The following is a 24,648-nucleotide window of genomic DNA, read 5'->3' on the forward strand; positions in this document are numbered from 1 at the left end:
TTCGTGAGATGGAGCCCCATGTCAGGCTCTGTGCTGACAGTGAGGAACCTGCTTGGGATTCTGTCTCTCCTTCTCTCTTTCCCTCCCCTCCCCCACTCAAAATACACAAACATTTTTTTAAAAGGAGATTTTTTTAAAGATATACAAAATACAAGCCCAATTTTTCTTTTTTGAGAGAGAGAAAGAGAGAGAGAGAGAGAGAGAGAGTGTGTGTGTGTGTGTGTGTGTGTGTGTGTGTGCAAGCAGGGGGAAGGGGCAGAAGGAAAGGGAGAGAGAGAATCCCAAGCAGGCTCCTCACCCCGCCCAGAGCCCATCAAGGGGCTTGGTCCCACAACGACAAGACCATGATGACCTGAGCTGAAATCAAGAGTCGGATGCTCAACTGACTAAACCACCCAGGCACGCCACAAGCCCCAATTTTTATTTTTGGAATCAATAGACATAAAATTGTTCTATTGTTAAAAGTGGGGGGGGGGGGGGATGTACGTTCCTAAGTGGTTATTCTCAAATTCTGTATTTATCTCTTCTCAAAGCAGTAACAAAGTGCCCGTGGCCCAGCACTGGTGTATGGCCCCACATTCTGTAAAGCACTACCAGCCGACACGGAGTACAGCTCATACAACAAGCATTAGCATCAGCCGCCAAAAATGTGTACTTGCCCTCTGGACACAGATGGTGGCTTTAGTAATAATAATAATAATAATAATAATAATAATAAATGTGGGGGAAATAACCTTCAGTGTCCAGACCCAGAAAAACGGCTAACTGGTAACTTATCATCATGGACATGGTGTTGCAGATTGTTGGGAAAGCTTATGATATGATGTTAAGTGAAGAAAGCTAATACACAAGCCTGTCTGCTATGAACTTACAGAAATTAAAAATGCACAGAAGGTGGACTTAAAAAGCAAAAAAAAAAGGGAATCAATTTATTAAGGATTGTGGGAGGATTTTTTTCCCTCCTATTTCAAATGTCCTTTTCTTCCGTATTTAAGCAAAAAGTAAACATTTTTGCAAAAGATGGGGCTGAGGGGCGCCTGGGTGGCTCAGTCTGTTAAGCGTGCGACTTCGGCTCAGGTCATGATCTCGAGGTTCATGAGTTCAAGCCTCGCGTCGGGCTCTGTGCTGACAGCTCGGAGCCTGGAGCCTACTTCGGATTCTGTGTCTCCCTCTCTCTCTGCCTCTCCCCCACTTGCACTCTGTCTCTCTTTCTCAAAAATAAATAATTTTTTTTTAATTTTTAAGCAGGAGCTGAGATGACAGCTGCCAACAGCTACAGAGGTGGGAAAGGTGGGTGGTGGGAAAGAACAAGAGAGGTGTCTGGGAGCAGCGGTGAGAAAGCATCCTAGGCTGGGAGGGGCTATGTGAGCAGCTTCAGGCCTCCACACCTTCTCTACTTAATAACTGTTTAGTGGACCGTCTCCAGGAGATACTGTGGGATAGACGAGAGAGTGAACCTGAAATTTACAGTCACAAAAACTGGTTTCAGCTCCCAGCCCTACTTCTACTAACCTGTGATCTTAGGCAAGTCCCTTACTCCAGAGCCTCAGATGCTTAAAGGAATCAGTAGCTATTTCTCAAGGAAACTTCTCCAATGCTCTAAGGCATTGAAAAAAGCATCGGGATGCCTGGGTAGCTCAGTCGGTTGAGCGTCTGACTTTGGCTCAGGTCATGATCTAGCAGTGCGTGAGTTCGAGCCCTGTGTCGGGCTTTGTGCTGACAGCTCAGGGCCTGGAGCCTGCTTCTGAGTCTGTGTCTCCCTCTCTCTCTGCTCCTCCCCTGTTCACACTCTGTCTCTCTCTCAAAATAAATAGATTAAAAAATATTTTTTTTAAAGAAAAAAGCATGCACTAAAGAAGCATATAGTTACTGTCAGATCCTGGTAAGATGACCAACTGCCCCGCTTTGCCTGGGCTTTCAGTGCATAAACCAGGATAGTCCCAGGTAAGTCAGGACAGTTGCCACCCTAGTTCTGGCATCTCAGAACTAGGTCTGCACAGCCTTAGTCCTGGCCCTAACCCCCCCACCTCGAGGAGCTGTTGGTAGGGAAGGGAATCCAAGGCTCAGCCCCAGGCACGGGAGATGTGGGGAGAAAACCAGCAGAGCCAGCGGAAGGACAGGAAGTGGAGCTAGGGGTTGGGATGGGTCAGTGTGGGAGAGGTACCTGAAGGCAAGGATTCTGCGTCAGGTAGAGGCAGAGAGAAGAGGCAGAGAAAACAGAGAGCATATGAAAACAGAGGTAGATCCCAGACAGGAAGCAGCCGTGGTGTGGGAAAAGATCCTTGGGTTCAGCTTTGAATCCTGGCTCCGCCCTTCCTGGCCCCGGGGCTTGGACAAGCACTTGAGCCTCTCTTTCCTGGCCCATAAAACAAAGATAATAATACCAGATTCACAAGGTGATTATAATGAGTAGCTGAGATCAAACATGGAAAAGCATACTGGAAATTCCAAAGAGTCATACAAGGCGGGGGGCGGGGGGATCCCTCACACAGCCTCCCCTGAAGACCCCAGAGCATGTGAGCTCACCTCTCTCACCTGCTACAGTGCTCTCTGGCGACACTCATTTTCGAGCCCCGTCATGAAGAATGCCATGTAGTTAACTCTTCCACGTGTGTACCAGCTAAATAAACAGGAAGCTCACCCAGGTTTATATCTACCCTCAGGCTGGATAGGGAGAATGATTAAGTTATGGTAAAATAAAAGAGGAAGTCCCAGACAGAATTTAGAAAGCTTTTTTGTCTCTGGCTGTGACCAGCTACCAGCATCCAATGCCAACACCCCAGTCTGTCTCTGGTCAGCTGGATGGCCCCTGGTGGGCTGCTGTCACTCCCGTGAAGGCCTTGGGGAAAGACCTGAGCCTTTGGTATAGGGTGACAGCTATTCTCTGCTCCCTCTCAAGATAAGAGAAACTCGGCATAAAGTGAAGCATGAGAGAGTTTTACTTGACCTCAAAGAGATACTTGTCCTCGGGTCAGTATTAGATGCTGGGTGAGGTTTCTGTAACAAACTGCTACCCCTATAGGAAACCCCTCGACCAGTTGGTTGGTCAACAAAAGCAGTGGTTTCTAAGTTTGCTGTATGTTGGGATCCTCTGGAAAGCTTCAACAACCACTGGTGCCTGGGCCTCCCCGCACTCCCCCACCCCCAGACTGCGATTTCACTGATCTGGTATGTTGTGATCTGGGCTCTGGAACTTTTTAAAGGTCCCAGAAGGCTTTAATGGGCAGAAAAGTTCTGAAACCACTGGCATGGAGAAAGCAGCAGAACCAATGAAATCTTGAATCTTGAGATTCTATTCAGCTCAAGGACAAAAGAATACATAATCATGGTAACCTCTTACCAAGTGCTTTCTGTGGGCTGTGCGTGGTGCTAGGTCTAAAACATGGAGAGTCTCAATCTAGAAGCAACGTTATAAGGAAGCCATTCTTTTAAACTATCTTTTTAAATTTATTTTGAGAGGTGGAAAGAGAGCGAGTGGGGGAGGGGCAGGGAGCGAGGGAGAGAAAGAGCCCCAAGAAGGCTCCTTGCTGTCAGCACAGAGCCCGATGCAGGGCTCGATCCCATGACCCATGAGATCATGACGTGAGCTGAGGTCAAGAACCAGATACCTAACCAACTGAGCCTCCCAGGAGCCCGTATAAGGAAGCCATTCTTATAATTACTCTCATTTAACAGGTGGGGAAAAGGAGACGTAGAGAGCTCAGTAACTTGCTCAAGAATACACAGATGACAACGGTGGTGTGGAGATCTGAACCCAAGCACTCCCACTCCAGAGCCCACATGTACCGCAGAAGATGTGGGGTCTCTGGAGATAGACGTGCCCTCTTCCTCCCCTCCCCGCTCTGCCCACCTGCCAGCAGCACTCTCCTTAAAGGGAAGGAGCAAGTCCGTTGAGGGCTCCAGCTTGCCCTGCTTGTCTCCCAGGTGCTGAAACCCAGGGCTGCCAAGAGGGTGAGGCCCAGGGCACTTATCAGCCACCAGATCACAGTCTCGGGCAGCAGTGGGAGGCAGGGTTCGAGAGGAGTTGCCAGAGTGACAGGCAGGGGTAGCCCCCACAAATCTGCTCCCCATCTCAGCCTGCACCTCCCAGGTCTGGAGGTGGATATCGCTGGGCAGCGCAGAAGTGTGGCAGGGGTGTGGGGACAGAGAAAGGGAGGGAAGGAGAATTTCAGTCACCTCTGCTCAGGAAGGAGGGACAGCTATGGCCCTGGTGTAGGTATGGAGGCCTTTAATCTCCTTCAGACAGGAGTTTCTGGACCCCTGGGCAGCAGGGGAAGGCAATGATGTGACAGAGATCAGGGAGAGCAGGGTCCTGGGACTGAATCGAAGCTCCTGGCCTGGGCTTCCCATTCCCTCAGACCACTATTCTCCACCAGCCCAGAGCCTTCATATTTTACAAGAAAGAAATAGCTACAAAGAAAGGAAGGCCTTGGTCAAGGTCACTGGGAAAATTGGTGATGCAAGAGCTTGGGTACCCTCCCTCCCAACCCAGAAAGAACCAGAGCCTATGAAGAATTCCCACAGCCTCTCTGTTCCTGCAGCCTGGGGGAAATGGATATGGGGGAGCCCCACCTCCAATCTCTAATAGGCCCTGCCTGCAGAGGTGAGAAAGTGGTGCCCCACACAGAGGCACACCCCTGGGAAATCTCTCTCCTAATTTCTGGGTTGTGGTGGGTGTTTGCAGCAAGAGTGAAGCCTTCAAGCTTTTCCTCAGGCCCCAAATCAGCCAGGACCCCCACCTCTGATATCCTTTTGACTAGAATCCCAAGGCCTACCTGGAAACTAAGGATCAGGCAGTGTCTCTCTTTCTCGTAAAACCCAGCAGGTGCTCTGGGGCCACAAGCCCTCACAAGGTCTCAGAGCAGCCCTGCACATTCTCATGGCCAAGGTCCAGAGATAATATTGTTCCAGACATATCAAACCCTTCCATCCAACATGCTGGAAGCCATGACTATTTATACAGTCATTTATAAAGCTGGCACCTCTCTCTGGTCTCTAAGGCAAAGGGAGCAGCGGGACAGGTGTGGGCCCGAAGGAAAATAAGGCTATGGGTTAGACGGGGATTGAATTCCAAGAGAGACCTCGAGGCCCTGGCAGGGGACTGGGGTTGTCTGGAGAGGGTACTTCCCTACACCGGGCCAAAGAGGAAAATGGGATCAACTCAAGGTTACAGGGCTAGTAAGTGGTGTGCTGGGGACCAGAATCACAAATCCACGGGGGGTGGGGGCAGGGAATGGGAGACCTGTGGGAACCTCCCAGATCATGTCTCCCCTTGCCCATAGTGGGAGAGACACAAACGTAAAGAATTAACAATGTCTTACCATTCCTTCTTTTAAAGAATAGGTGGGTTCCTGAAAGGTCGTCCATTGACAGTAATGATCATTTACTGGGCTCTCACAATGTGCCAGGGGTTAAACAGACGATATCGTTCAACGTGAGCAACCTCATTTTGTTGATGAGATTAAGCACGGAGCAGGCGGGGGGGTGGGGGGCGGGGGAGAGGTGGGGGGGCCCAAGCAGCTTGCCCATGGTTTGGCAGCTTGCAAGTGGCCCCCACCACACCAGGGAAGCCTGCTGCCAAAGCCTGTGCTGGATCACGTTCTGCTTTATGAGGCAGGTTCAGAACAGCTGCTGGAGTTTGAATCCTGGCTCCACCACTTAATCTCTCTGCCCCTCAGTTGCCTCATCTGTAAAGTAGAGGCGATAACACTGCCCACCTCTGTGAAGATTAAATGAGCTCGTTCATAAAAAGCCGCTAGCAGAGGGGCGCCTGGGTGGCTCAGTCGATTAAGCGTCCGACTTCAGCTCAGATCTCGCAGTCTGTGAGTTCGAGCCCTGCATGGGGCTCTGTGCTGACAGCTCAGAGCCTGGAGCTGCTGCGGATTCTGTGTCTCCCTCTCTTTCTGCCCCTCCCTTGCTTGCTGTCTTTCTCTCTCTCAAAAATAAATACACATTAAAAAAAAAAAAAGCTGCTAGCAGAGTGCCAGGCGAATCACAAGACAGCATCGGTTTTAACAAAGATCGTATTGCTGCACAATGTGTGCAGATTTCTATTAACCAAACTGTTTTTTCCGTCCCGCTTCCCTTAACAAATCAGAATGTCATTGTGAGCCAGAAAACATGGCCCTGTGATATTTTGTAAACCATATGAAAGACTCAGAAAGTTTTTTCTTTAATCATCCTACTTTAAAGAATATGGCAACTTCCTGGTAAGTTTGAAACAAGCCATTAAGCTAAAGGCACCTCTCTCCACCACGAGGCATTCACCACCAGGGATGGGATGGAGCGGAGGGGGGTGGATGGAGGGGCACCAGGTATGGCCAACAGTGGGTTTGCTTTTGAGAAGTGAGGCTGCAGCCCCTGTGGGGACCGGCTGCAACAGGACAGTCCCTAGACTTCCCTCTCTCCAGACTATTCTGGCTATTCCGGGTAAACTTTTCACTCTAGAGTGAGAACATTCTTTGTCAAAGCTGCAGTTGTGTGTTGTGTTTTTCTAGCCCGGTGAGCATTTGGCTCTCTGGCAGGTGGGTGTTTACTTAGCTAAGAGTTTCTGTGATCACTCTAAGGTGTGTCTTCTCTTTCTGTTTATCTGACATCCTTTGGCAGTCCTTTATGCTAATGAGGACCATGATTTACAAAGAAGGTATTCATGCATGGACTCATACCTTTGTCCATCTTTTGTTTTTGCTTCTCCCACCTCTATGTCCCCGGTTTGTGAGGGTCCTCCCTGGCCCTGCACTGAACCTGTGTTCCACCCAAGTACCCCTGGATCTGCCTTGATCGAGTGCGATGTCTGAGGTGGGGAAGGGCAGTGACCTGTCATGAGGCCATTCTAAGTTCTTGTCGGTTCTCATAACTCTTCAGATCCGAAGGCTTCACCCCACATCATATCAAACACATTCGCTTTTGCTATGAAACATTTGAATTTTTATAATTGCCTTTTGAAAATATTTGTCTACCGACAACTCATTCAATTACAACTAGCTGTAATTTGTGGACAATTTCAGACATACTTGGAATTACTGAAAAGCAAGCAAATCTAACCTATAACTTTTTTCAAATGTAATGAAATTTTTATGGGTTGAAAATCTTATCAGTTAAGGACGTGGATCCATGTCATCCATAGTGTCTGATGGCTGAAAAGGCCTCTGCTGCCTGGAAACTAGAGCTTCCTGTCTCCCTCCAGGCTCAGGAGGAAGTCTCCGTGTGAAAGGGTCTGCCATGACCCATGGGTGAGTGTGCAGACTAGAATCAGGGACCATGGGGGGCGCGTGGGTGGCTCGGTTGGTTAGACCCCCCACTTCGACTCAGGTCATGATCTCATGGTTCATGGGTTCTAGCCCGAGTCCACCTCTGTGCTGACAGCTCAGAGCCTGGAGCCTGCTAAGGACTCAGTGTCTCCCTCTCTCCCTGCCCCTCTTCTGCTTGTACTCTGTGTGTGTCTCTCTCTCAAAAATAAACATTAAAAAAAAAAAAAAAAAAAAACCAGGGACCATGGAAGCCAGAATGAAAATTCCACCACCAGGTGCAAACCACAATTCAGTTTATTGAAGCTACAGGACAGAGAGGTCTTTTCTTGGAGCCAAAAACGGACAAGTACCACTCATGGGAAATCAAGGCACAGATAGGTGTGTGCATCAGCTGCCTGGGGCTTTCCCACAAGCCAGTGGGATGTGGGGCTGGAAGGGGGGCACCTGAGAGGCAGAGATGATGAAAAACCTGGCTCCTGGGCCATGCCCCTCAGCCTGGCTTTGGGGCGATAGATGGTTTTTCAACCCAATCATCCTTGGCAGCAAATTTTGGGCTAAGATGCAGTCGTCTGGGAGGGTGGGACTCCAGGTCGGAGGTCAGAAGGTGAATTGGTAAAGGGTCCCACGGGGGTGTGGAACAGCACGCAGAACTGGGGTGTGCGGGCATACGAAGGGGGCTGGGGTCTTGAGACACCTGGGACGCCCCCTTCAGAATTTGTGGTGGGACCGCCAACTCTGGGAGGAGCTTTGCAAGACCTGGCAGGAGCTGTTGCTGCCACCCCCACTGATGGCACATGAGCCCCCCGAACTAGAGAAGCCCCCACGTACCACCGAGCCCCCTCCAGAGCCAAGCCCCTGTGGGCCCCAGCTCCGCCTTCTAGGGCGGCCCCTCCCTGGGCACAGCCGCTGTCGCCTCCGCTGCTGTGTACCATCTCTGCAAAGAGCATTTGAGGTCAGGGAGCCTATGGGGCATCCTACAGCCCTGGGGCCACCCCCTCTGCCCTCCACCCTTCCCCGGTGTCCCACCCACTGAAACTCCACACAAGGTGGTGAGGGCAGGTGGCTGGCAGGGGAAGTAGGGACTCAGAGCCCCTGGGTTACCCTGGCCACCACCCAAGAGCTCTTCCCAGCCTGCAGGTGAGATGATCTCACACCAACGCTGGCCCACGATTTGAGAAACCTTAATCTCAGCTGTCCAGCCCCTTCCCAGAGAAAGCACTGGGTAACTCACCAATGCTAACAGAACTCTGGCACTCGCCAGACATCCTGTGGGAAAAGCAGAGGTCAGTGTTAGCAACCTGTGTGGCAATTCCCTCTGCTAGATGCACCTGCTTAGGTCCACAGCAACTGACGTTGGCAATAAGAAATAGGATGGACTCCGGATGGGTAAGGTTGGACTTTAATTATTGCCCTTCCTACTAACATCCCAGAGTAACAGTAGAGGAACATCCCCTGGCCTACCCATCCTCTCTTTATTCAGTAAATATTATTTGAATCCATATGGGCCAAGGTCCTGTACCCAAGGGTCAGGCTACAGGAATTGACTCTTCAGACCTACAATTAAGCCAATGATAAAGAAATGGCCTAGAAATAATATTTATGCCTATGACTCCTCTTTGCAGACATGTGTTTTACAGCTAAGACATGAGACAAGAAAGGTGGGAAGTCTACCCAAGGTAAGGTTCTGGTGGTGTCACTATTGTACAGAAAACACAGCTCTCTGGAGGTCTGGCAGCATCTTGCAGCCCTGAAGAGGAGCAGGCTGGGTCCGCCAAGGGCGCATCACCACCTCCAGCAGTGCGCACATGCACACACTGATGGTACCCGATACCTGGCAGCTGGCTCAGGCAGGAAAGCCACCGGGTGTCATTGCCTCTTTGGGAACCAGAGGGATTCCCACTAACCTGCACTCCTCGCCCTCCAGGAGGGTCCGGTAGGTGGCAATCTCAATGTCCATGGCCAGCTTGACATTCATCAGCTCCTGGTACTCCCAGAGCAGCCTGGCCAGGTCCTCCTTGGCCTGTTGCAGGGCAGCCTTGAGGTCTTGGAGCTTGGCATTGGCGTCCCTGAGGGCCAGCTCCCCGCCCTGCTCTGCATCAGCGATGGCTGTCTGCAGGTTGGCATTCTTGGAGGGTGGGGGCAGGAGTTCGATTTAGATTCAAGTGACATACACTGAGAGCCTGCACTGTATGCTTGGTGTCTGCATGTGGGTCACCTCACACTGGGCAAATGAGGAAACTACCACCCACAGAGGTTAAAACCTGGGCCTTCGTCTAGGTCCTAGCACATCAAGGAGTGGAGTTAGTGACACCTGGCCTCAAGGACCTAGCCCGGCTCACAAGGAGTCAGACTCTGCCTTTCTCGCCTTTCATGGTAAGAGACTGAACATCTTCCAAAGACCTCCCGCCTCCAAGAAGTCTTCCTGGATTATCAGAGAAACTTTCCTGAGCTACTCTCCCAATTCATTCTTCACCCAATCAGCTTCTTTCCCCGACCTCCCTAACCTTGCCTGTATTCAGTATTTCTGACGCACATCAGCAACCAGACTCCAGGGGTACAGGACCTGGATCCACATGACAAGCTTTGCTCAGCACCCAGCCCAGAACTGCACCTGGTCAATCTTGGCATGCATGAGTCCAGGACATGGTTTCACTGCGGTAAGTGCTGAGCCCTGAGATTTATGGGGCAAGCGTAAGCCCATAGTCTCAGACACATGCTCTTCCTCCTCTTCCCACCTGCTTCTTGGTGCTCTTGATCTCAGCCCGCAGCTTCTGGATCATTCTGTTGAGCTCAGAGATCTCGCTCTTGGTGTTCTTCAGGTCATCTCCATGCCTGCCTGTCATGGTCTGCAGCTCCCCCAACTGTGTCCAGGAGAGAGTTACCCTTTCAGAAAGCCAGCAGGTGCCTTACAGATCCCCTAACCCAACCCTTCACATCACACACAAGAAAACCAAAACACAGACATGTGACTAGTGCAGAGTCACCCAGTTGGTGGAACTGAGTGCTCTCACCCCTGCATCAAGGGACCTGTCTTCTAGCACAACGGCTGCTGTTTGTGGAGCAGTTTGCACCAGGCCCTGTGCTTGATGTCATACTTCACAACAACCAGATGAGAAAGGCATGGTTACCTCCATGTTATGAATGGGAAAACTGAGCACAGACTGCTTAAGTCCCATGACTAAACTCATCCAGCTATCAAGTGACAGTGCCAGAATTTGAATGCCAACATTGCAGATGCTAGAACCATCTTCTTAACCAGCAGACTGTCCCTCCTTGGGCAGAAAAGACAGAAGAGTCAGCCGTACATGGGCCAGCTGATGCCCCATTCAGATTTGGGAACAGAAGGAGGGGGACAGAACTCCTTGTGCCTGTAGCCCCTTTGCTCCACCCCCCTCTGTGTCTCCCCACTTCTTTCCAGATGCTGGCTTCAACCCCTCAGTGTGATTGAATCAGAGCACACAATGACAAGGTCCTGATTGGTGGAGGAGTGATGGAAGTGTCTCCAGCAATAAAGGGAATGCAGCCAGAGGAATTAAGGATTTTCTGACCTGGGCATACTGACATTTTGGGCAGCATAATTTCTTGTTGGGAGGCAGGGTCATGCATTATAGGATGTGTAGCAGGATCCCTGACCTCTACCCTCTAGACTCCAGTAGCACCCCCACCGCCACCCCAGGTGTGACAACCAAAAGTCTCTACAGACACTGTCAAACATCTCCTGGGAGAAAATCATGCCTTCCCCTCCTGTTGAGAAGCACCAAGTTTGAGCAAAGTCAGAGCTTTCCGGTTAGGAAGGGAGATGTATGTGGGTGAGATCAGACCAGTGAGGCAGTGAGGGAACTGCTATGCTAGCGATAGAGAAAAGAATGACTCAGAGGCAAGGTCTGCCCTCCTGAATGGCCTGCTCATGTAGCTTGATGGGAGAGCAAGATCCTCCAGAGTTACATGCTGGTGTCACCCACCTTGGTCTGGTAGAGCACCTCAGCCTCTGCCTTACTCCTCTGGGCGATCGCCTCATACTGTGCACGGACCTCAGCAGTGATGTCCAGGTCCAGGCAGCGGTTGTTGTCCATGGACAGGACCACAGACGTGTCACTGGTGTCTGCCTGCATCTGGGACAGCTCCTGCGGAGCCAGGCAGACATGCCCATTCCTGAGCAGATCCACACCAGGGCCCCTCAGAAGATGGGGAGCCACCAGCTCTGGAGGGGTCGGGAGTGACTGAGGGCCAGGTGGGAAGATATCACTTTTGTCAGAAGCACAGACGGGACTCAAGAGCCTAATGGTGAGCTCTGAGTGCCTTCCTCTCCAGGAGGGGGAGGTAGGTGGGGCAGAGGCTTGCACGTGAAAAGCACACTCACAGCATCATAGAGGGCCTTCAGGAAGTTGATCTCATCTGTCACAGTCTCCACCTTGGCCTCCAGTTCCACTTTGGTCATGTAGGTAACGTCGACATCCTGGGGGACAGTTCAAACACTGTTCCCTCCAGCCTATGGGCTGGCCCAGTCCTGGGCCATGAGGAAGGGGCCACCGGAGCCTCTTCCCCCCCCCCACCCCCCCCCAGCCCCCCGCCCAGGAGCTCCCTATCAGGAGAAATGAGGCAGGCGTGTCCTCACAGGACTAAACCACTGTCTGACAGGCTGGGCTGGTGCATACCCGACAGAGAGGAGCAAAGGAGCTAAGGGACTGGGGGGAGGGGGGGGTGGGAAGGAGAGCAGGGCTGGGGCCACCACAATGGGCCCAGGGCAGAGGAGGATTTGTGACTGTGCAACCCTCAAAGTTTCTCTTTAGATGGATTATGGGGATGTACTCCTGAAAACACAAAACCCTGTTGCCTCCCTTTGTCCATTTTCTCATCAAAACTCAAGACCTAATGAGATTCATAAGCCCCACATGCCCATCAGGGAGAGGTATTGCCAAAGTCTGGCAGGTCCTTTATAACCTGCCCCTGCCTGCCCACCCTGCTCAGCAGGCTCCCTCCCGGGCCCCGGCCCTCACCCACATAGCCTAAAGGAGACCCTCAGCTTAGCAGGACTAAACTCATGCTTCCCCTCAATCTTCCAGCCACTCTGCTTAGTGGGAGGTGGGAGTAGGGAGGGACCCTTCACCTTCTTCAAGACCACGAAGTCATTCTCTGCAGCCGTGAGCTTGTTGATCTCCTCTTCATACCTGTGAGAAAAGAGCCCCTGTCTGATCTGCCTTCCCTGGGATGTCCCCATGGTCCCAGAGCCCTTCTCATAAGTAACATGGACTCAGGACTTCTGCCAGTTTCACTCAAGACAGGTGTCATTGCAATGCACAGCCCTTCTGAAGTCAAGGAAGAATTCGTTCAACAGACTCTCTGCTATGTGCCAGGTACCACTTAATAATGGCGGTGGTCATTACTGGACACTGGAATAGAAGCCTGTTCCTATTTTGGGGTCCTATTTTGATTCATCTCCTAAGGCTTCCTGGAAAATTTTGGATTTTTGAAAACCATTTCTAAGACCAAAGGGAGATGGCTGAGCTGCCAGGTGCTTTTGGGAGGGAGGTGGGTGGTACCAACTAGTGTATAGTGAGTATAGTAGCCCCATGGGCTCCCAGTAGACACTTAACAAATCAGTGAAACCCAAGAATGGGTCGCTAAGAATGTGCCAGTGAATTCTGCTTGTATTAACTCATTGAATCCTCGTTACAACCAATAGGGTAAATGCTCCCACTCTTTCCATTTTACCGTGAGAAGACTGATCACAGAGCTCCTAAGTGGCAGAATGAGGCTTGGCCAAGGCACAGCAAGTTGCTATTTGTTGAGAAGCTTATTGACAGGGGAAATAAAATTCCAATTCGGAGGAGAACTTGACGACCGTCTAGCCCAGGGAGGACAGAGGACATTAGCCAAGTCTGTTAGCTTCGGGGTGTCTTGGAACTCCCCAGAATTCTGTGTGTATACCCTTTCACTAAATTCTCAGAAGGACTTCTGCCTCAAGCAAGCCATAAGCCACTCCTTTAAAGACTGGGCTACTGAGAGTCAGAGAGGATGGGGTAAATTCTACAAGCTTGCAGCCAGCTGGAACAGAGCGAAGCCAGAGCCCAGGCCTCCTGCCACCCACCCCTGCCACCTGCCAGCTCACCCGCCTCACCCAGGGACGGGGCAGTGCACACCTCTTCTTGAAGTCTTCCACCGTCTCCTCCCTGCTCCTCAGCTCACCCTCCAGCTTGTCCTTCTCCGTGTGCAGCCCATCCAGGAAGGTCTTGAGGCTACTGATGTAGTTCTCAAAAAAAGGCTCAAGGTTGTTGTCGTTGCTATTAGAACTGGAGCCCTGCTCCTGAAGGAGGGTCCACTTGGTCTCGAGGACCTTGTTCTGCTGCTCCAGGAACCACACCTGCAGCCCAATGGGAAGAGCCCCAGGGAGCTGTCTAGGGCCAGCTCCAATCATGGCGGCCCATGGCTTCCCCAAAGTCCCAGGGGTCTCCTCCTCTCTCCTGCAGGGCTGCATTCTGTAACTCTGCAACAGTTTAGTCCTAAACCCGTGTGGACAGCAGCATTGGGGTAATGCAGGGGAGGCAGAGCCCTACTGCACAGGTAAGGAAGCCGAAGCCCAGAGATGACCAAGGACACACAGCAAGTCAGTAACAAAACACAAGTGACGTTTCCTGATACTTAGGCTTGATGATCTTCCTGCTATATCATTCATTCATTCCTCAGTTATTCGTTCCTCAGTCATTTAGTAGTCAACAAATAGCAGGAGATCCCAACATCCAAGAGTAGATAGAGTCCCCAGGAAGAGGTTTGCAGGACCGCCAGGTACACTGCACTAATGTGGGAAATGGCAAAAGCCATAGGGAACTGGCTTTCAGGCAGCCAGTGTCCCAGGAACAGGGTCCAGACACACCTAGAGTCAGCCTCGTCTGACAAACCTGGTTAAATGTAGGGCTCAGCTGCATTTAAATTGAACCACTGGTTAAAAGTTCTAGGCCAACTGTACACACATGTAGAATAAATATCAATTGGCCATTCAACAAACATTTGCAGAGCACCAAGCTTGTTGCCAGGGCTTATGCTGGACAGTCAGGACCCTCAAGACCATGAGAGGCTCAAGACCCTCAAGGCTCATGAGAGGGAGGGGAGCAGGCACGGAGAGGGGCCTGTTGGGAAGGGAAAGCTGGAGGAGGGCCAATCCGGCCAGGAAGCAGGTGTAGACCACCTCGTCCAGACCCAAGAGACCACCAGACTTTCCTCTTCCAGGCTCACATTAGGATTCCCAAGGCCTCCTCCCCCTGGCTCACATGAGAGACACCACCTTCCCCATCTGGGAAGGTTGGGTTTCCTCCCCAGGAAAATTTAAGAAGAATGAGAACTATAAAAATCACCACCGTTCTGCAGCTGGGCAGTGGCTACTTAACTTGAGCCAGATCATATGCCAGTGAAGGCTCTTTTCCACCATGAGTTTTCTGAAGTATCTTTTTAAAAAAAAATTTAATATTTATTTTTGAGAGAGAGAGAGAAAGAGAGAGAGAGCAGGGGAGGGGCAGAGAGAGAGGGAGACGCAGAATCCGAAGCAGGTTCCAGGCTCTGAGCTGTCAGCACAGAGCCCCACATGGGGCTTGACTCCCAGACCCACGAAATCATGACCTGAGCTGAAGTCGGACACCTAACGGACTGAGCCACCCAGGCGCCCCCGAAGTATCTTTTTATTTATCATCATGATGTATATGCTACAGGGCTAGTTACATCCAACACATCATCCTGGAGGAGTAGATTTTTGTCCTCAAATTCTTTACATTGTTCTTGTTTCCATATTAGACACAAAGTTTCAGATACCTTCAGACTCAGTGTTCCAAGTTGTTGGGACACTGTCATCTGTATTTCCCACCAGCCAGTGACATCCTTGTCTCTCATCTTGAATTCCTTTTCCAGGACGCACTGCCTAAAACCCACAAATTTTACAGAAGCCCCATTGAACCTACCAATTTCCCTTTTGTTATTTCCATTAAAGTTAAGAAGAAAGAAAGAAAGAAAGAAAGAAAGAGAAAGACGAAGGATGCCTCTTCCTCAGGTTGTTGAGAGGATCATGTATGAGAAAAGTTCTCTGTCACTTGGGTGAGGTGTGAATGTAGGTCATTTTTGTAACACTTGTCTCCTACTTCCCTTCAGCAGCAGAGACCAGTCTTGGTGCCTCTGCTGCTGGCAGCGAAACCGTAGGTCCTCTGGGGGGAAAGAGCCTGCATAGAGCGTGCATTCCCACTAACATATACATGCAGATAGACTCGCAAAACCACACACACTCACACACCTGCTCTCTCATCACAGTGCCCTGCCCCGGGCTCTCTTCCCCGTGAAGCCCTTTATGTCGCAGACGGGGACTGCCCTCCTTGCCCCCTCACCCCCTACGTACCTGCCCCATGCCCTCAAGGCCCTGATTCTTGCCCAAAGCTTCTCGCTAATCTGAAAAAGCAAGACACAGCAATTGAGTCTGAATCGGGGCACAGACTGAGAGTTCACAGCCCAGGTGCTGTCTGGACACAGCCACCTCCTGAGTCTCCTTGTACTCAGCTTCCTTTTCTGCACATACAGGGCTTCAGACTTGAGTGGGCAGGGGGAGGGGAGCGGGGCTCACATTGGACCTACTGAAGTCAGGGGTTCAAAGGAGGTATGGAAATGAGAGAAAGGGCACCAGTGTCCTAGCCCCACATTGCATCCACCACCTCGGCCTGCTGACGTCTGTGATGCTGAGGACAGAGTCAGTCTGGGGAAAGTGGAAGGAGGGTGGGTTTGCGGCTGGGAGTTGTGGGGAGGAGACATTATAACAATATTTATATAAAGTCACCCTGTTTTCGCAGACATGTGAGGCTGGTCTTGACTCCCAAATCCGAACGGTGCATTTCCAGTGTGGCCCCTGCCTTCCTTGAAAGAGACCTGGGAGCAAATGAGGAAATGTGCCACACTGTCTTCCCATCCCCTGCCTACCATTTTCTCCAATCCTTGTTATCGAGGGAAAAACACTTTGGAACAATTCAGTGGCTTCCACCCCTTGATGGTTGCCAGCAACCTGGCCTGGTTTGAATATGCTGAGAAATCAGGTTGCATTTTAAACATAAAGAACAAATTCCAAAGAAATTGGGGTGGAAGTTTGAGGCTCTAATGAGGGCCCATCCCAAATCCCTTCTTCCTGGCAAAGCCCACTGCTAATCCCCCACACCTGCAGACTATAAACCCAGCTGTTCTCCTCGGATGCCTCTTAGAAAGGGGAGCAGAGTGTGTTATTACCAGCACAGCTGGGCCTTCCCAGAGGGGAGGGCATAGGGGCTCCTTGAGAGACTCGGGGCCCTGTAGCCCCTCCTCTCCATGGCCATGGCTAGGCCTCTCACAAGGGTACCATGACCAAGGCCCCCTCTGCTCGGAGGAAGCCGGGCTGTCACTGGGGGGAGTTAGGAAGGCAGAGGAGAAATCGCTCCTGCTTCTCTGGGAAGCAGAGCCCTGGCTTCTCTGGGAAACAGGGCGCTCAGATTCAGGCGCTCAGGGTTAAGGACCAGCTTGGCAACACATAGCACAGCAGATGGCAGATAATGTGGGTTGGGGACAGCGGTGATTGAGTGGAGCTAGGAAGGAGTTGAGGAGAAAGAAGCGTGTGGGGCTGCGTCAGGATGGGGGCACTGAGTCAGGAGGCCTTGGATCGGGTGTGGGGGAGGTGAGGGACTGTGTTTTGGTGTCCAGGACAAACTGTCATCCTGTTGTCAGCAACTGGAGAGAACCCTGCTCTATAGGGAACTGTTCAACACCAGGTGAGCTCTGAGCCAAGTCATACTGGGGAGGGACCAGCCTCGCTGCATCTAGAACCCAGGAAAGGTCTTAGGCCAGCAGCTGCTGTCCTAAAGGACAGGGACCTTGACAGATGGGCGGCCTCCTCAAAGTGCCCAGATGCTGCCACCCCAGGAGGCCATCAGAGCAGTGCCATGGAAAGCACCCTGGACAGAAACAGGAAGCCCTGCTTCCAGGCTCCGGATCCCTCTGGGCTACCATTTAGCCAATCAGAAAAGAGCTGATAAACTCCTGCTCCGCCTATGAAGCGGCTGGGAGTTGGGACGTGAGGTAAGTGCTATACAGTGTTGTATAAACCAAACAGCAGACACGCTGTGTCTGTTTCTGTGTCTGTGTCTGTGAGGGACTATAATAGCGGCAGGTAGGCAAGCCGTGGTGTGCTGGCCAGGGGGCGGGCTCAGTGATTGACATTCACAGACCTCTTCCCTTCTACCCTCCCTCCCAGCAACCCTGTAGGGAAGGACACGTAGTAGTTCCATTTCACAGATGAGGAAAACTGGGGCTCAGAAGTTAAATTGCCTGTCTGAGGGCCCACAGACAGTAAGTGCCAATAGCCTCCGATCCCGTTCTGTCCCAATCTGGAGCCCGTGTTTGTGGAGCAGCCAGGCAAGACTTGGGCCTCCGGCAAAGGCCTCCTGTGGGGACCCCACACAGTGCTCTGTGTCTGTTCCTACCCAGAGCTCAGCTCATGGAACAGGCCCTGACTCTGAGCAACTGACTCGGATTTGATCAAGTTTGGGAAATGGCAGATGAAAACAGAGTGCGGAACCAGGAGCCAAGGTACAAGCAGGACCCTACTCTTGTCTAAGCCCCCAGCAAGGGCACTTGGCAGTAGTTCCCCAGCAGTGGGGGTAGTTGATGGGTGCTATATCATCTTACCTTTTTCCAGTGAGTATCAGAGTCCCAGTTTTGCAAGCCAATGGGCTGCAGGCCAGGGCCATGAACCACCCTGACACTAAGCAGTTCACAGTTAGTAGCCCCGCCTCTAAATGAGACCCTAGTGTGAGGCTCCTCTACCCTCCCCCTCATCTGCTCCCCAGCCACCCCTTCCTGAACACCTTTCTGTGCTGGGTACTACCTTGACCTCTTCTGACTGGCTCCTCCTCTGTACCAGGGATCATGAAAAATCCTCTGGCTTCAAGCCCTCCTCCCCTTTTCTTTACACCCAAACTGACCCATAATTTAGAAACCAGCAAGCACCCCAGCCCCAATGGTGTCCTGTCTTACAGCTCCTGGGGCACCATTGCCCCTAAGTAAGTCAGACGAGAATGTCTTTCCTCCCCTCAACCAGCGGGAAAGCCGGTGGAGGGCAGGACCATACTTGGGGCGGTCTCTATACCCTCAGCACCCAGCCAGCCAGCCTTGTACAACTTGAGCCATTCTTGTTTCCAAAAAGTGCCAAGCCACAGCCTCGTAAGCATACGTGCCAACACTTAATAGCATCTGACATTTGTGGAGTGTCTTCAACTTTTTAAAATCCTTTCACTTATCAGGACTGACAGACAAATGGGCAAGCATGCCACACAGAGACACACACCCTCCCGTGACTCACAGACAAAATGCTCTCAAACGACCTGCAACCCCAAATGAAAACGACCAAAGCATTAAGCACGAACAAGGTTTGAAGACTGGTAACAGTCAGAAGGTAAATGCTGTCTGACTCTGCTTCTACCTACCCTCTGACTCTGCTTTCTCCCAAGAGGCATGGAAACCAGAGCTGGGAGTGAGGGTCAGGCACAATGCTCAGAGAGCCCAGGCAGGGGTAGCCAATCCTTGTTTTCCCCAGGACTCCATTCCCAGCAAGGGGTACAAGGACCACCATCCATACCATTGTCTTTCCAAACGTCCATTCATTCTCTCAGTGGTCGTTCGTCAAGCACCTACTTACACCAGGCACTAGGCTACCCAATAGGAACACGATTCTGCACAAGGTCCAAGGTCTGGAGAAACTCACAGTTGTATTGAAGGAGGAGCCAGTCATGTAAACAACTCCTTATATCACATCAGGATCAGTGTTTTGGACAGCGGTACTATAGGCATAAGAGGAAGAAAGGCTATGGAAGGCATCATAGAGGAGGCAATTTTGAGTGGGGTATTGAGGGATGAGTAGGAATGGGCCTGGTGGATGGACAAAAAGAGAAAAGCATCCCCAATAGAGAGGAAAACGTTTCAGATACAGGTGAGTGGGGAGGGTTAGTGAGAGACCCCACATTCTTGCAGAATAGAGGACATGGAAGGGGGGGACAGGTGATATGGAAGGTTGAAACTGATTATGATGGTGTCTTTGTGCTATGCTACAGAATCAAGGCTTCACTCTGTGGGCAGTGGCCTTGGGGCTGACTGCACATCAGGACCACTGGGCAGCTTTTAAGAATCCAGATCCTCAGGCCTCACTCTTGATCTCCTGAATCAGAATCTTAGGTAATGTGGCCCAGGCACCTGTATTTTTTTTAAGTTCCAGTTTGCTTTAACTCTGATGTACTAATCCCTAAAACATAAGCAACCTTATTATAGGATTCCACATCTTTGTGAAGGGCTGGGAGAGCCATAAGAGAGAGTCACCCGTCCTGTCTTCAGACCAGGTATAGACTTTTATCTAGACCAAGAGGCTGGGCCAAGCAGCCAGTCTTTAGAGGCAGGTGCAAATGCTGATGACTGAGAAGCACCACCAGAGCGCTGGAGAGCCAGCAGGGAGCTTCGAAACACATCACTGAGAAAGGGCAAGAAAAGGTGAACCACAGCCTAGGGCAAACATGTATCTGATGGGTCTCCAAAACATCATGATGAGAGAAAGAAGCTAGACACAGAAAGAATATATTCTGTATGATTTCATTTACATGAAATTCTAGAAAAGGCAAAGTAACCTGTAGTGACAGAAAGCAAGTCCCAGCCTGGGCCTGAGGGCTGGAGGATGATTGACAGCAAAGTGGTGTGGGAGAAAATTTTGGAAGATGTCCTATATTTTGATTGTGGTTGTATTTACACAGGGATACACCTCTCTGTGAGTCAAAACTCACTGAAATGTACTCTGAAAATGACTGCATTGTTATTGTATGCAAATTATACCTCAGTGAAATTGATTTTAAAAAGGGGACAAGAAGGGCGCCTTGGGTGGCTCAGTCAGTTGAGCATCTGACTTGATTTCAGCCCTGGTCATGATCCCAGGGTCTTGAGATCAAGCCCAGTGTTGGGTTCTGTGCTGAGCATGGAGGCTGCTTAAGATTCTCTCTCTCTCTCTCTCTCTCTCTCTCTCTCTCTCTCTCTCTCTCTCTCTCTCTCTTTCTCTCGGCATCTGGGTGGCTCAGTCAATTGAGCGTCTGACTTCAGCTCAGGTCATGATCTCGCAGTTCGTGAGTTCAAGCCCCACATCAAACACTCTGCTCTCAGCACAGAGCCCATTCTGGATCCTCTGTCCCTTTCCCCCTGTCCCTCCCCTGCTTGGGTGCTCCCTCAAAAATAAAACCATTTTAAAAATTTTTTTAGGGGCGTCTGGGTGGCGCAGTCGGTTAAGCGTCCGACTTCAGCCAGGTCACGATCTCGCGGTCCGTGAGTTCGAGCCCCGCGTCAGGCTCTGGGCTGATGGCTCGGAGCCTGGAGCCTGTTTCCGATTCTGTGTCTCCCTCTCTCTCTGCCCCTCCCCCGTTCATGCTATGTCTCTCTCTGTCCCAAAAATAAATTAAAAAAAGGTTGAAAAAAAAAATTTTTTTTAAAGAGCCAAATTATGGAAAGAGCCTAAATGTCCATCAACTGATGAATAGATAAAGAAATTGTGGTTTATATACACAATGGAATGTTATGCGGCAATGAGAAAGAATGAAATATGGCCTTTTGTAGCAACGTGGATGGAACTGGAGAGTGTTATGCTAAGTGAAAGAAGTCATACAGAGAAAGACAGATACCATATGTCTTCACTCTTATGTGGATCCTGAGAAACTTAACAGAAGACCATGGGGGAGGGGAAGGGGAAAAAAAAGTTAGAGAGGGAGGGAGCCAAACCATAAGAGACTCTTAAAAACTGAGAATAAACTGAGGGTTGATGGGGAGTGGGAGGGAGGGGAAAGTGGGTGATGGGCACTAAGGAAGGCACTTGTTGGGATGAGCACTGGGTGTGGTATGGAAACAAATTTGACAATACATTTTATATTAAAAATAAATAAATAAATAAATAAATAAACAAACCATATTCAAATTGTAAAAAAATAAACAAATAAAACAAAATACACACTTGTCAATAATTACAGTTTTTATGAAGGGAAATAGAAACCATGTCTACTCTGGTCACTAAACCACTTAGGATAAGAGTGACTTGAAAATGGGACCCAGAATTAAAGACAGTTCTTGTGCATGATGCCAATCCCTCACTGTAGCGAAAAGGTGGCATTATGCTCCAAAGGGCTGATGTGGTTTGTCTACCATCAAGTCCTTATAATCTGGGAATAGCTCAATCTCCAGCCGGGATACAAAAGAGGGCAGGATTTATGCCTTTCAAAGAGTTCAGGTAGTAGTGATGGTGGACGCAAAGGGTTCATGCATGGCCCTTTCCACGGCGGGGGAGGGTCGCTCTCTCCCATCGCCCTCACCCCCTCACCTCGCCTCTCTGACACAGATCAAATGACGAGGGAAGTAGAGTGTGCCATTCCAGCTCCGAGAAAGTCCTGGGAGGTCCAACGGGCACAACAGGAACTGGGCTTGCCCCCTGAGGAGTGCCATCCCACGTGGCTTCGGCCCCAGCTCCCTGTTTTCCTCTTTCTTGCCCAGCCCCACCTTCATGTGCCTTCCTGAGAAGCACAAAGCCACTCTGCTGCTGTGCACTTGTCCATCTGGCCACCATACCTGCAAGAGGAGAGAAGCCTGGGCTGGGCACAGCTGTGTCAGAGGCATGCTAGGAAGGTTCCCTGGCTGGCCCAGCTCACCCCATGTTCCAGCTTCCAGGTTCCAGCCCTGGGATTCCATGGGTGAGCCAAACAGAAAGCCAGCCTGGTCATAGGGATCCACTGAGTCCTGTGTCCTCCCAGCTCATCCCGGCTCTGGCATAAATGTTCAGGATGTTGGTAATGGACCATAGAATGGGGTAAGGGCAGTACTTCTCCAAGCCCAAACAGACCTAGATGGCACACGGCCTCCTTTCCCATTCTGCAGCTCTGCTACTCAGGTCCAATCCTCTTTTCTCCCATATTCCTCCGCTCCCCCACTCCGCTCCCGCTCTGAGGCTTGGGGACCCCCCATGGCTCGGGAGTATCTCTCTGTTCCTCAGTCAGCACTGCAGTTAATATCCCTGCAGTCTACCACAGGGCTAGGAACTCCCAGAGAGCGACCCTGGGCTTCTGTCTCTGCAGCCCCTCTCTTAATCTAATCCCTGTGCCCAGTCATGCTGAGGCCCAGCTCTGCTGCTCTGGTCCCCAGACAGAGGGCTCTGGGAATAAGGACCATGAATCAACTCCTTGGTCACAGGAGCCCCAATGCCTAGCAGAGGGCCAGGCACAGACTAGGCACTCTATTTGCTTTATTATTATTTACATTTTAGTTACTATAATTGTAATAATAATAAAATAATAATTATTAAGAATCTGGTTTCTGGACACTTAATTAATATGAATTAATAATAACAACAATGTGGGGCACCTGGCTCAGTCATTTTAAACATCAGACTCTTGATTTCGGCTTAGGTTGTCATCTCACGGTTTCATGAATTCCATCCCCGCATCAGGCTCTGCGCTGACTTCGTGAAGCCAGCTTGGGATTCTCTCTCTCTCTCTCTCTCTCTCCCTCTCTCTATCTGCCCCTCTCCCACTCCCACTCTCTCGGTCTCTCTCAAAATAAATAAACTTTAAAAAGATAATAATAACATTGTATCACTATTTGCCAGACACTTTTGAAATGTTCAGTATATGTTCAATGAATTCACTCTCAGGACAAACCTCTGAGTAGATACAATTATCATCCCTATTTTACAAATTAGGAAACTGAGGCACAGGATAGTTAGGTAAATGACCTACGACTGAGCAGCTAGAAAGTCACATAGTCAAGGTTAAACCTGGGCAGTGTGGATCTAGAGTCTGTGCTCATAAACACAGTCTACACTGCTGGTCTACCAGTGAGACGCATTAAGCTTCTTCCCTATTCCTCACTTTGCAACCTGTCCAGGTGGGCCTGCAGGCAGCTGGTGTAGGACTCAAAGAAGGGCTGCAGGTCATGGGCACTGGCCCTGGAGGTGGCCAGCTGCTCCTGCAGGAGGCACCACTTGGTCTCCAGGAACTGTACCTGCGGTCAACCAAGGAAGAGAGGTCATGGCCTGCCTGGCCTCCAGCTCATGAGCAGACCCACTGCCCCAACCCAGGCCTTATGTTCCCAGGCCCCCTCCCCACCACAGGCCCTCACCTTGTCGATGAAGGAAGCAAACTTGTCATTGAACATCTTGATTTGCTGCTTCTCTTGGTCTTCACCCTCCTGATCTAGAGGGTCGATTCCCATGTTCAGGGACTGAAGGAGGCTCTGGTTGATGGTCACCTCCTGGATACTGAGGGGAAAGCCCCCTGAACCCTCACGGCCCCCAGATCCACCAGGAATGCCTCCAAAACCACCATATCTCCATTGCCCCTTCCTCCAGCCTCACACAGTCTCCCTCCAAAGACGCCCAAACATCCCCAGCATCCCCACGCTGAGCCCCCAGGCTGGGTGGCACACTAAGCAAGACTTTCTTGCTTCTCCCAAGGCTGTATAGGCTCTGGCTGCCAAAGGCATCCTGTATCATGACAAAGGCTATTACAGCAGGTTAGATAAAGGTGCCCCCTCCAAAAATGATGTAGTCCTAGGAGTGCAGAATTTTGTCATAGACAGTGGGCTGAATCTCTGTCCCCCACTCCACTCCGCTGCTTGGGCCTCAGCTAGAAGTCCTTTGTGGTAAAGCCTCATAAAGATGTGCTACAGCTCTGGTGGAAATGCGGTAAGAATGCTTGAGAAGTGGCACAATTTTTTTGTTGTAGGGAATTTAGCATAACCAATTATCTGCTGCCTTCTAAGTCTGCACCAGCTACCAGGATTTGGCATTGACTTTGCAGTGCAGACTACTACTCAGTAACGGCATTGCGTTTCCTAAGGACAAGATTATGTTGTATCGTGATCCAATAAGGGAGTCCGTCTCAGATCCTCTCCAACCACCAGGATTGGATAGCGGGGGATGGTGGGGGAAGAAGACACAGAAGGCTCCTCCACTGAGAACTCCCCAGCTGACAAAGGGAATGGAGGTGCACACAACACATGGAAAGACACAGAGACCCTAAAGCCACAGCAGGGCCATGAGCCTCAGGACCTGATCTCAGGATAAATTTGGAGCAATTCACACACACACACACCACACACACACACACACACACACACACACGCACACACACACATGCCCTCCATGAGACCTGAAGGGCCAACAGGGCTTTACTAAAGACACATTATGACAGACTAGCTTTATCTCATTTTCAACAGGGGCCACTTGCCCAGTAAGCCAGAGGATACTACAGGTGTAGGGAAACAGGGTCCCAGAAAGACGCCAACTGGGTTGCTCATGAGGCAGATGGAGAAAGACCTGGAGGAAGTATAGCACCGGTAG

The 24,648-nt window shown here is 50.7% G+C and overlaps 1 protein-coding gene across 1 annotated transcript; it reads right to left on the minus strand.

Annotated features, from left to right (window-relative positions):
• Positions 1 to 7,603: 7,603 nt before the first annotated feature.
• On the minus strand, positions 7,604 to 24,132 carry LOC132695351 (keratin, type II cytoskeletal 3-like). The gene is made up of 11 exons (XM_060659687.2): positions 24,083 to 24,132; positions 23,427 to 23,649; positions 13,391 to 13,611; positions 12,358 to 12,418; positions 11,611 to 11,706; positions 11,213 to 11,374; positions 9,986 to 10,111; positions 9,155 to 9,375; positions 8,482 to 8,516; positions 8,079 to 8,184; positions 7,604 to 7,694 (listed from the first exon to the last, which is right to left on the minus strand). The coding sequence occupies exons 1-11, from the start codon at positions 24,130 to 24,132 to the stop codon at positions 7,604 to 7,606; spliced, it is 1,392 nt and encodes a 463-aa protein (XP_060515670.2).
• Positions 24,133 to 24,648: the final 516 nt, after the last annotated feature.

This window comes from Panthera onca, chromosome B4 (genome assembly GCF_046562875.1).
Source record: "Panthera onca isolate mPanOnc1 chromosome B4, mPanOnc1 haplotype 2, whole genome shotgun sequence".
Classification (NCBI taxonomy): Eukaryota; Metazoa; Chordata; class Mammalia; order Carnivora; family Felidae; genus Panthera; species Panthera onca.